Below are 12,316 nucleotides of genomic sequence, written 5' to 3'. Positions count from 1 at the left end.
TAACTGTGAATATCCTAACCCATCATGAAAGGATTCTCTGGAAGAAGCCAGCTGATAGGACTGATCCCTTCCTGCCTATGCTGCCCCTCATGTGGATATAAAAAGTTGAAAAAAAATTATGATTTACCAAACCTATAGATAAATGTGTCCTAACTGCATGATACCCATGGGATCTCCAACCTGCAGTTCCATCTCCTGAAAGACCTGAGTGTCTCAAGAGCACAAATACATCTCTTCCAAAGCTGCAGAGATGTGAGAGTGCAGTGACAGCTCTTGGAGGTCCTCAGCCCTGCTGACATGCTGCTCAGCTGCTTGGAGCCCAGTGTGAGAAGCCAGCTCCCCCCAAATTGGCCAGCAGCACACACCAGTTCAGCTTATGTGCATCTAAAATATATTCCTGTATGTTATGCCAGACTTGGACAGCATTTTGGCTGGCTTTTGGAGAGCTGGCTAAAGAGTCTCACCACTTCCTTTTTGTTTTGTTACTACCCTGACAGTCCTTCAGGCAAATGCTCTATTTTTATTTGACATATATGCACATGGTCCATTTCCATGTGTGTGTGCTTAGGAATGTATTCCTGCTCTATCTTGCCCTCCCTTGGAAGTCTGCTGCTCACAGCTTCTCCTAGCAAAATGAAATCTCAGGAAAAGTCCAATGAATTTGAAATGCTGCACAGCAAATTTATTATTGTTTTTATAGGCCCCTGTTCAGGAAGGTACTTAAGTATGTGCTTAAGTCCTATTGAAATCTACAGGACTTAAGAACCTGCTTAAAATCAAGCATATACTTCCTCTGAATTGGGATGTATTTCAGCACATGCTTAAATGCTTTCCTGAACCAGAGCCACAGTCAACAAGTCTGTCCTGTGATACACAGGGCTTGTGAGACAAGATTTACTTCTTACTTAAGACCTACCAGTGCTGCTCTATGAATGTGCAGTTCTTAGCTTGCCTCTTGGTTGGTGGCACTCCAAAAACTCACTGGCTTTTGCATTTGGATGAGAAGTTGGGAAAGAAAAAAAGACTAGAAAATGGAAAAAAAAATAACCCTTACTAAAGCAATACCTTGGCATGTCTGATCTCATGTTGCAACCCCTGGTTTTTCCCTACAATGGAGATTTGTGCTATTGTGTGTGTGGTATAATTACCAAGACAGATTTTTTTTTTCTTAATAGCACAATAAATAGGATATTTCCTGGCCTGCTTCGCGTTTCCAGTAGGATTTTCACTTCCCCATGGGTTCTGAGCGTAAGGAGAGTAAGTGTCAAAAGGCAGGAGCTTTCCCAGTTTTAAAACAGGGAGGGTGTAACCATGTGTAATGTGAGCCTTGAGTTTGATTGTAGGGATGATGAAATCAAATCCCTCCTTAATCCTTACTGGGGAACATTGAGGTGAATTAGCCTGCTTGTTTTTGTTAATCTGTTAAAATCCTTTTGAAAGAGAAATGTGTTTAATGTCATCAAAAATATCTTCTTGCTTTACCCCACAGTCTAACAGACCCCTGGATCATGTGCAGAGTGACCTCAGTGCAGTGAAAAATGAAAGGAGAAGGAGGATAGGTAAACCCAAATACAGTATTTGCCTGGAAAAACCACAGTGCTTTGCCATATGCAATTCTTTCCAGTGTTGCCATTTTGAAGCTGGATGCTTAGTCATTATTAATGATGGTGTATTTCTTTAAAGTTCTGTATTTTGGGACAAACTGGAACTTGTCTTTTTTTCCTCACTTAAGGTTAGTAAAATAATATACAGTTGTCTGTGTGTATTGCAGTCCCTGTGCATGTACCAGTTTGAGTATTTTTGGAATATGTGAGGAAATTTATTGCAGTTATTTCATTTATAGCAAAGTATTAGCTTGAACTTGAGAAGAGCTCCTTGTTCACACGGTTCAGCTGTGCTTTGCAGTGGCTGGAGGCTTTTGATACTGCCATGACTTCACAAAAATACTTGACACAAGTTCATAAAATCACTGAGACTATTTTTCTCCCTCCCAAAACCACCTAAATTTTGTTAATGTGTTCATGTAGCCCCCACACGTGCACACAGATGTTGTTAAGGTTTAATTAATTCACTAAAAATAGCTGAACTGTTTAAGGAGGAGCACCTTATAATTAATAAAGGAGAACATGTTGTTCATTCTTGGCATTACTGAGACAGAGGGAGGCAGCTGGTCTGACAGTGGGCTTTTCCTGATGTGATTTTACTGAGTTCCAGGGCAGGACCTTGCATTGCTTGGTGTGAAGGACAGAAACAGCTGGAGACTAAGTAGAAAAGAGTGCTTTTTGAGTAGGTAAACTAATAAAATTATGTTTGTGGGAAGCAATGGGAGCAGAAAGTGCTGTTTCAAGATGGAGAAGCTTAAGTCCGTAGAAATTCTGGCTCCACAAGCTTCAGACTTTTCTATTGCTGGGGTCCACATTCATTCCACTTCAAAGAAAGACACTCAGTGGATTCAGTCAAAATGAAAGGTGGACAGATCCATCTTTCAGATGTGTATCTTGGCCTTGCCCACACAGGAGACCTTCCCTTGGGCACCTCAGTTAAACTTCAGTGGGCTGAGAAGTGATTAGCCAGAGAGTCTCACCCAGCAAATCCTCAAATCTATTATACTTTTCCATGCCCTATGGGAATTTGCCTTTTTGAGTGAGGCTCTTCTCAGTTGGGAGTGCACTTTAACAACTCTCTCTCCTTTATCCTAGTGCCCACAAAACCTCAAGTCTCTCCCTAGCTGCAATCTTTTATTCAGAATTGTCAGTACTAGTTGCAATCATTATATCAGAAATATCCAATATTACTGGCAGGGAGAGTGCAAATGTCACCAGCTTGCTGGGTTTTATAAGTGCTTCATCACTTTTACTGTGTTTCAGGGAAGCTGCATGAGAAAGCTTTTGTGAAGAACAGCAGGAATAAATGATGGTTCTCCATTCTGTCAATTAGTTGTTCTTTTCTTTCCATCCCCTGCTTGAGTTCTTGATCTTGATGAAGGTATTATTTAATTCCTGCCTTTCTGAGCCCTTTCCCTTGGACAGATTTATAACAGGTTTGTATTTAGGCACTACTGGGGTGCTTTAAGAAAGCTCTTTGTCTTTGAAGCTCAGAGTGACTAAGCCTGGGAAGTTTTCTCTTCTTTCTCATCTCCTCCTGGTAGTTAATAGACTTCACAAAGAATCTCAAAACGCTCTGATAAGCCTTTGAAGTTGTTACCTACTAAGGTTTTGCTCTTTCTGAGTGCTGAACATTGGATTACTGACTGCTGTTAGAAGCAATGAGAAAGGATTCACAAAACCGACAGAGCCTTGCCTATAATTTCCACAGAAAAAGAGCTGAATATAATGGATAAATTGTGTTGCTGGGGAGATTTTGATTTTGTTCTCTCCTCTGTCACCAGCTGGCCTTGTGATTTGTGGTAGCATTTTCAGTTATGCCAGTCACATGAGATCAAAACCCATGAGTCAGTCTCCACCCAAATCATGAGCCTGGCTTCCAGATCCCAGAGCTTTGAACAGAGATCATACCGTACTTTTTCTTCAGTTTATCTTTTGTTTTTGGGATTTCCTCAGCCTATTCTCAATGTGTCTCTAGCAATAAATGTTTCCCATTGCTTTGGAAGTGTTGAGAAGGAATTTTGACCGTTTGGGACTTTTGGAGGCCTTGTTTGACCTACACAATTAATTTTATTTTTGATCACCAAGTAAATTTTTTTTCTTCCAGATTTCCCATCTTCTTCCTTTTCCCTATGATTTCTACATCCCTTAGCCCCACACTATCCATCAGTTCTGTTTCTTCCTTGTCATTATCGTTCTTCCAGGCACATGGGGGTGTCCTTTGCTGAGAGTTGGACTCAGTGATCCTTCCAACTCAGCAGATTCTGTGATTCAGATGATTCAGTGATTCTGTGATTCAGCTGATTGTGTGATTCAGCTGATTCTATGATGGTGTGATTCAGCTGCTCTGTCACTCCTTTAGTCCTCTGGTCTGGAGATGGTTTTCCACCAGTCCCTTGAAGGACAGAGCTCTGGGTAACCCTTAATTTTTGCATGAGAATAATGGAGAGAGCAGAGAAGTTGTGTTCCCACATCTTTCCTGAAAAAGATGAAATTATGGTTTTTTACTAAGATGGTGAAAAAGTCAAGGGAAAGTTTGGTGTCATATTGCTGTTTTCTCCCATAGCATTTACCTCTTTTCAGGAAGGGTAAGAAGTCAAAAACTCTTGGCAATGGTTTAACAAGCTAAATCTAAATCAGAAAATGTGACTTTGCAGTAATTATGGCATACAGTATGGTGGTGCCTGGCATTCCCATGGTGACATTGTTGCTGTTGCCATGAAATTTGCAGAACAGAGCTGATGATTAAATCCATGAAATTTTGCAAAACCAGGTTACTCACACTTCAGGTAGATGGGAAATGCATCCTCTCTTGCTCATCCTCATGCCCTACCACTCTTTCACCCACATTGTTAGTTGATCCTTGCATATGCCATGTGCCAGACATATTGCAGATCCATAATTTCAAGTAAAACTGCAGCCAGACTGTTCCCCCCTATATCCAGGTACCTCTAGAGTCTAAGTGCTTGAAGCCAAAACTGAACCCAGATCAAAACTCTTTACACAGATTTGAACTTTGTTACAGGTTTTCTCCAAGCCTTGAATTCACACTCTCCCTATAGTTTGGTGGCAGGAAATGTGGAATTTGTTTTTAAACCCAGAATCATCAGAAGTTGCATCCAAGACATGAGAAAGATTCTTGATGCCCACCAGAAAATCTTTTGGCTGAACATTTCACAGGCAGGGCCTGAATTTGTACCAACTGGACAGGTCTCAAAGAGTTTCTAGTTCTGCTGGGGATGTTTCAGAGCTGCAGTAATTAGAAGGGATTCGTTCTTTAAGAGAGAAATGCTACCTCACAGCTAGAATATTAATAAGAGAAAATTTATGAGAGCCAACAAAGTAATATAATATTGTCTCCAAAGGAAAAGGGCATTTATTTGCTTAGCTCTTTCATCAGCCGTTTTCAGACACACACTGTGCTTAAAATACAGTTACACAATCCATGTGGGTCAGCAACGGAAGGTTAGTTGCTTCACCAGGATTAAAAGAATCTTTTAAACACAATGTGCCACAAATTAAAATGGAAATCTATCAAAACAATTATCGTCCTGAAAGCTTTGGCCACAAGCATAATTATTGTAAAAGGATGTTGTCCTTGGCCACAGCTTTGGCTCAGTTCAGCTGGTGTTATTTGTATCCCTCCATGGCTCAAAGTTAGAATTTGCATGGCTAAGGACCATAAATTTTTAGAGGGAAAAAATAGGCTGTTCCTCAATGCTAACACTAGCAGTTTTGTATTGTTGTGTAGTGGTTTGTAGGCATCTCATTAGATACTAGAGATAGGAACAGACTGAATGTAGTGGCTGAAACCTGCCTTGAACCTCAGGAGGATTCAAATGGAGATTTCTGTCTGGACCTGGCTGTTTGTGTCTGGGGCAGCTGTTGATGTGAACAAGAATGAGTCAATGTCCAGAGTTTTTGGATTTAACTCTAAAGTACATGTTTTATATAGTAAAACAGTGAAGCAGATATTGAATTGATATAAACTGCAGTCTACAGACTTAAATAAAACAGAAATCAGGTCCTGAGTTTCTCCCCACTGTCCATGAGGCACACAGTCCTGTAGGGATGAGAGTAGTTGAAAGAACACTCTGGATGTTGCTTTCTATCAGCAATAGGCTCCATGTTGCATCCTTGAGCTCCTGACAAAGGCTGAATCCTGCAGTAACTCCATTCTTGTGTTGATGGTAAACTATATTAAATAACAAGCACTGCTGGTTATTTTTAAAATGCTTATTTTTCTTTCACCATCCAATTTTCCATCTTGAGGGAGGTGAATGAGTAACAAGTCTGAAATCCGTTTTTCCTCTCTTCCTGTCCCCCAGGCTGGTATAGATGGAGAAAGCATTGGGAACTGCCCATTCTCCCAGCGTCTCTTCATGATCCTGTGGCTCAAAGGAGTTGTGTTCAATGTCACCACAGTTGATCTAAAAAGGTAAAAATTGTTCAGTTTAATTGAAAATAGCTGTGTGACCCAGTGTTTGCACTATAGAAGGACCCCTCCAAGTTAAATCAGATTTTTATCTGGCCTAGAGAGCCGGTGGTACACAACAAAATAGTTGGGATTCAGGTTTGGTTGTTGTTTTCTTTTTAATTTTTTTTTTCTTCTTTTTTTTTTTTTTTCTCGCTTGTGGAATGTTTTTATATTAAACAGGGTGCTTGGGGTAGTTTCAAAGTCTTCCAACCACAAATTATAGGAGAGGAAAAAAAAAAAGGCAGACTGATTTTGTAGGAACTATAAATATCTGTGCAGCTACCATAAGGATTAGTGATTTCATGACTTTTTCCCTGCTTGCAGAAAGCCAGCTGACCTGCACAATCTGGCTCCTGGGACCCACCCACCTTTCCTGACGTTCAATGGAGAAGTCAAGACAGATGTTAACAAGATTGAGGAATTCTTGGAAGAGATTCTTGCACCTCCAAAGTAAGACCTTCAGAATTTTTTTTCAGTCAATATTCCATTTCCTAGGAATGAAAGATGTCCTAAGAAGAGTTCCTAAAAAGCACTCCTTCCTACAACCTTTACTTACAGGAGTAATATTTATTTATGAAACCTCCTGGCTTCAGTGAGATGACTTCCATGTGTGAAGGTTACTTATGTGACGAATAACTGCAGAATGTTTTCTCTGTACACATTTCAGGATGCCCTTGTATGCAGAATTAAGGAGACCAGTACTAGAAAAAATTTGTAGGGGTCTGGTGGCCACATTTTGCAAAGCTAAAAATAACTTGGAATGGATGCTGAGAATTGCCACACAAAGTATCTGTGCCAGGAAAAGCATTTTACAGTGAAAAACTAGAGGTTTCTGAGCTGTATAGTGTGTTAGGAAGGTTGGAAGGGAAACTGATTACAGAGGACAAGAGGCTCTGGAGGAGAAAAGTGCTCATTATTCTAGTCAAGAAATGACAAGAGCCCATAACTGGAAGTTATAACTAAACTGATTCAGATTAGAAATAAGGCTCAGATTTTTTCAGTATGAAAAAACTACCAATGAAAGGTTTAGATTTACCAGATATGCCTTACTTAGTCAAACATTTTGGACTTAATACAAGGATAATGGAAAAAAGAAATAGTTGGCTTGTGAGTTGGACCTTAGAATCTACGAATCCATCAAATTTGGCTTGGTTCCTTATGGAGCATTTTACCTCTAAGTGAATCAGCAGCCATAGGCTAGTCCTGAGGCAAGAGATCAAGCATTTAAATTCTCTATATTCTGCTCCATGACCACTGAAGTCAGTAGGAGTCATTAGTTTGTGTTTATCTTTCAAATCAATATACTCCTTTTCACCAAGTGTCTATAAAAAGCAATGCAGAGACTGGAACATTTATGCTCCTTGACCTGGTTAATCCTTACACCCTTTGCTCTTCCATCCTTGAGTACAATTTCAGAGTAGAGGATTAGACACGACTGCCATTCATAATGGAGAGATCTGGCTGCCAAACTCCCCTGCACCTTTCTGGAAATTTATGCTTCCCTCTGATTTAAGGCTGATTTTGGATTGTGGTTACAAAAAGCACAAGTGCAATTACCTTTGTATTGACACCATCCCTGTGCAACTCCCCACACGCCTCCCTTGACAGACAAATAACAGATACAGTTAAGAGGGTCTTGCCAAGCTGTTGTTTTGAGATAATGAGTGTTAATTACAGTTCTTCACACAGGAGTTTTTTCTCTCCTCTTGTAAATTATATTTGTAGCCATTGATGTGATGCTGGTAACAAGATGTTGCTCTCCTCACTGCTTGTGCCCGTTCAGGTACCCCAAGCTGGCTGCTAAGCACCGGGAATCAAACACTGCTGGCATTGATATCTTTTCCAAATTTTCTGCATACATCAAAAACACCAAGCAGCAGGATAATGCTGGTGAGTATGACCATTGCCAAATGTGCCAGGGAGTTTGTGTGCTTAGAAGTGGAAGAATTCTGCCATTCTCTCATCATTTTATTGTATACTTTGTTCAAACGACAGCAGGTAGTGCTGCTGATGAGCTTGAGGTGGCTGGTGAGGTGGACTCAACTCACATATCCACAGTTGAATTAACTACATCTGTAGTAGTAAATAAAAGAGCCCCAGAGAGTTTAGTAGCCTCTTTACCAACAGCCATGGCATGACTCCTGTCCATACAGCCCAGTTTCCCACCAGAACAGGATCCTAGCTGCTTACTGGAAGAGACTGGTGGCCTGTGCTGCCTCCTCCTCTGCTTAGAGGAGTGTGTGTTGGACCCAAACCTAGGAGAGCAGTTAATGCTTTATTGGATGCTGCCATCAGGCTCTTGGTCCTCTTATCTTATGATTATGTTATGCTGTTATAGCTAATTTGCTCATATAAACCGAGTTATATTGAGACATTCCATATAAAGTAATTAAAAGAAAGAAGTGAATTTAAGAATGTAATTGCACTCTGTAAGCTCCAGATTTTCCTTCACATTTGTTTATGAAAAGAAAGTCTCCCAGAAGCCAGATGCCATTCATATTTATATGCATCCCACACTGTCTTCTTAATAAAATTGCTGTTCTGCACATTCCTTTCCCCTTGGAGAGGCAAGACTTCAGCGAGTCTGAGCTCCTGTTGCTCCATAAAGCTTTGGATTTACCCATCCCTGTCCCTTGAGATGACCTAGTAGAATATTTGCAGTCATTCACTGATGTACCTCCTGCCTTACATTACTGCTTTCACAGACAGAGACCTGAGGCATGCTGAATACCATGAGCTTATATCATGTCATTCAGAAAACATTATAGATTTTGCAGGTTCCAGCTCTGCCACACATTTCATCATTGCAATTGTTTCATTGCCCGGGGCTGACCCATGAGATAAAAGTGGTTGAATGATGATTTATGTCAGATAACAATCTCCTCTGTAATATTTTTGTGTTGTTGACAGAAGGAAATAATTACAGCTCTTCGCTTCTCAGTGATGCTAAAAACTTGGGTTTTTTTGTCTAATGCTAATGGGAGGCTGAGCTAACCTTTATAGGAAGTTGTAAAAGGGAGATAAATTAAGAGCTAGACTAAATAGATGCAACAATGAAAGTAAAATATCTTGGCCATTTACAAGGAAGTTTTATGGTCTGCTGTGCAGCTGTAAATCTTCATCTGTGCTGCCCCACAAACACAGTCCCAACTCTTGCTTCTCAATGAGTACAGTATTCAAATCCCTGGACTCACAAGGCCTGGCATCTGCAGCCAGGAATAAATGGTTGTCCTAGAGGGGTCTGCACCTGGCCATCAGCAGAGCTGGAATTCAAGGTCTGATATCCACTATGGTGAGATAAGGAATCTAACCTCACAAAGCACTCCATGTTTTCAGAGGCTGCAGTGATCAGAGAGAGCTTTCCCTAGTTCTGCATAACAAACTTGCTTTAGATACTCTTGTAAATGACAATTAAGCACACCAAAGTTTTAGAGAGAAGAGCTGTTAAGTTGCAGAAGAGACACAGTCTTTGCTCACTCCATTTTTGTTACCTGGTTCCTGCTCCTGTCTTATCCAGCTGCAGTCTCTGAATGTACTGATGCTCAACTTTCCTTTTCAAGGTTGAGAAAAGCTTTTAGTTTAATTTTATTGCAGCTAGAGTCCTGCACTGCAATGAGAATAAAGCAGAGATGTGCAGAATAGATCTGGATCTTTCTATCTATAACTATGTTCTTTCCATCAATGGAGTGAGGTCCCTGGGACTGTCAGTGCAGACCTCAATTTCAGCAGAGTAATTGACTGTCAGTTTTCAAGGGCTAAGGAAGAACAGTTTCTCCCTAATCCCAGGGCTGTTTTACTCACCTTCTGTCCAGCTCATCTGAACAACTGCAGTTTTTCTGAAGGCTGATTTGGATGGAGGAGAATGAGTTAGACAAAAGTAGTTGTGTTAAATTTCTTGAGCAGTGAATGATTGTGTGCAAAGAGGAAAGGAGAACAACACCGTGCACATATTCCTAATTAATCTATTTATTTTTGATTGGTCTTTCATAATTTTTTGTAAAATTGCAACACTGATTCTAAAGGGATCTGGGGCTCTAGCCCTGATCTGGTGTGTATCATTTCACGACAGATCCTGCTACATTATTCAAAACAATAGAATAGAATCACAGAATCCCAAAAGCTGGAAAAGCTTGAAATCATCAAGTCCAACCTTTGATCACAACCCTGTCAATTAAACCATAACACTGAGAGCCACGTCCAGTCACTTCTTGAATAGTTCCAGGGGTGGTGACTCCACCACCTCCCTGGAAAGACCATTCCAATGCTTAACAACCCTTTCAGTGACTACATTCTTTTTGATGTCCATCCTGGCCTTCCTGTAGCACAGCTTGAGGCTTTCTATTGAAGTAAATAATTTTAATATTGTATTAATATTATAGTCTATTGTATTTATATGTTAAATAAATTTTATACATTTGTTTTTATATATTGTAATATTATATTTGTACTTTAATGCATTACATATATTTATATTTATATATATATATATATTTTTTTTTTTTTTTTTTTTTGCTATTTAACAGCTGAAGTAGTTATATATATTTCTGTGACCAAAAAAAAGCATTTTATAGGCTTAAAATGTAATTACTTAGGTGAAATCCCTTTTTCTGTCTCCACATGAGCAGGTGAGATCCAAAAAGAGCAGAGATTGCTGCTTGTGGTTATCACAAATGGTTTCTGTAGCTCCCAGCTCTGAGATAAAGGTGATCTGTGTCTCATAGTCACCCTCTATATCCATTCCTAGTTCCAGCTGATTCCAGTGCTCTGGTTAAGCTGGAAAGCCATGCCAGTGACTGGAACATCAGTTGCATGTGATCAAAACACAAATAGAAGAAGAGTTGTTAGTGAATTAGGACTCAGATCATTATATAAACAATAATTTTCATTTCTTTTAATTGGCAATGGGGGGGAAAGCAGGATAGCTGGGTGGCTAAGGCACCAAACATTAAGTTGTTTAAATTATGTTCTCTTAACTTAGGAGTCAGGGAAGTGAATTCAATAACATGTGGGATATCAGGCTGGGAATTAGTGGCATCAGCCTGTGTCTGGCTGTGAGGAGTGTGGGTTGGGTGTGATTATGAGTGACCATTCCTTGTAGAGCAGTGGTTTAGGACAGGTCTTGTGGTGTGAGCAGTGTGAGCTCTCACCCCAGCCTGGGGCTGTTACAGCTCTGTGGAAAAGTGGCACAAAGTGGTTGGGATAATTAATGATATTTATGCAGCATGAGGGTGCTGGATGTGAGAATTGATGAGAATCTAATGCACACCAAAGCAAAGTCCCAGCTGCTGCCCCTCTTAGCAGAGTTTGCAGCCAAGGCCATGGAGAAATGCCACACTTCAGGTGATGGCACTGCTGGCCCTGTCACTGTGGTGCTTCTGTCCTGAGAGCCCTGGCAGCATGGCACTAACACTGCCTTTACACAGCTAAATGTTTGGGGTTTTTCCCTGGTACTGGAAGAATCAGTGAGGACAATAGGAGATTGGTAAATCCTTGTTTTAGTTGTGTCTGAGCCCTCCTGTGTGAATGAACAGATGCAAGAATACATTTGTAGGTCTGTTTCTAAGATTGGGACACCCTCTGCTGGCAAATACATGAATGCCTGAAGCAGCTTTGCACAAGCAGCTTTACAATCAGGGTGGAAACATCCCCTTAACAAAACAGGGTTCTTTCTGTCAAGACAGTTTCCTCTTACAAATGTAACGTTGTCAAAAGAGAAATGTTTCATAGCAACCTATCAATTTTGACAAAGTTTTCATGGAAAAAATTATGTTTTTTCTGGATGAGTTAAATTTACTTTGAAGTAAAAATGCTTCAACATTACAAAGAAAAATAGTGATTTTTTTTTCCCTGAATTCATGCAGTACTTCATTAGCCACACACCGTTATGTTTTATGCCTGGCACAGAAGCAGGTGATAACCTTCTCCTGTAAGTCTGCATGGCAATATGTTATTGATCATGATTCATTTACTTACCAAAGGTATTTGGCAGCAAGGCTGCCCTGATTTAATAGTTCCCTGAATTTCTAATTCTTTTTTTTCCATCTTTGTTTTCCTAACTTTTCTGTCTTATAATATAAAAACGTTGAAAGTTTTGGAACAGGCTGGCGACGGCTGTAAGCCCAGAAGCAAACATGCTCATGCCATATCAAAGTCCCACCACTTTTAAGCTTCTTGAAAGGGAAGGAATTGATTCCAGATTCTCAGGATGTGGCAAGCTGTGTTTAAAGAAAGTGTG

At 40.2% G+C, this 12,316-nt stretch overlaps 1 protein-coding gene across 2 annotated transcripts in view; it reads left to right on the top strand.

Annotated features, from left to right (window-relative positions):
- CLIC5 (chloride intracellular channel 5) overlaps positions 1 to 12,316 on the top strand; it is a 75,918-nt gene that overhangs the window by 37,580 nt on the left and 26,022 nt on the right. For both annotated transcript variants that reach the window (XM_056487451.1, XM_056487453.1), the window contains exons 2-4: positions 5,933 to 6,042; positions 6,406 to 6,531; positions 7,865 to 7,971. In XM_056487451.1, coding sequence (XP_056343426.1) covers positions 5,933 to 6,042; positions 6,406 to 6,531; positions 7,865 to 7,971 — 343 coding nt within the window. The remainder of the gene's footprint in view (positions 1 to 5,932; positions 6,043 to 6,405; positions 6,532 to 7,864; positions 7,972 to 12,316) is intronic.

Source organism: Oenanthe melanoleuca, chromosome 3 (genome assembly GCF_029582105.1).
Source record: "Oenanthe melanoleuca isolate GR-GAL-2019-014 chromosome 3, OMel1.0, whole genome shotgun sequence".
Lineage (NCBI taxonomy): Eukaryota > Metazoa > Chordata > Aves > Passeriformes > Muscicapidae > Oenanthe > Oenanthe melanoleuca.
Note: the sequence above shows the minus strand (reverse complement) of the source record. Positions and strands in the feature narration are given on the sequence as shown.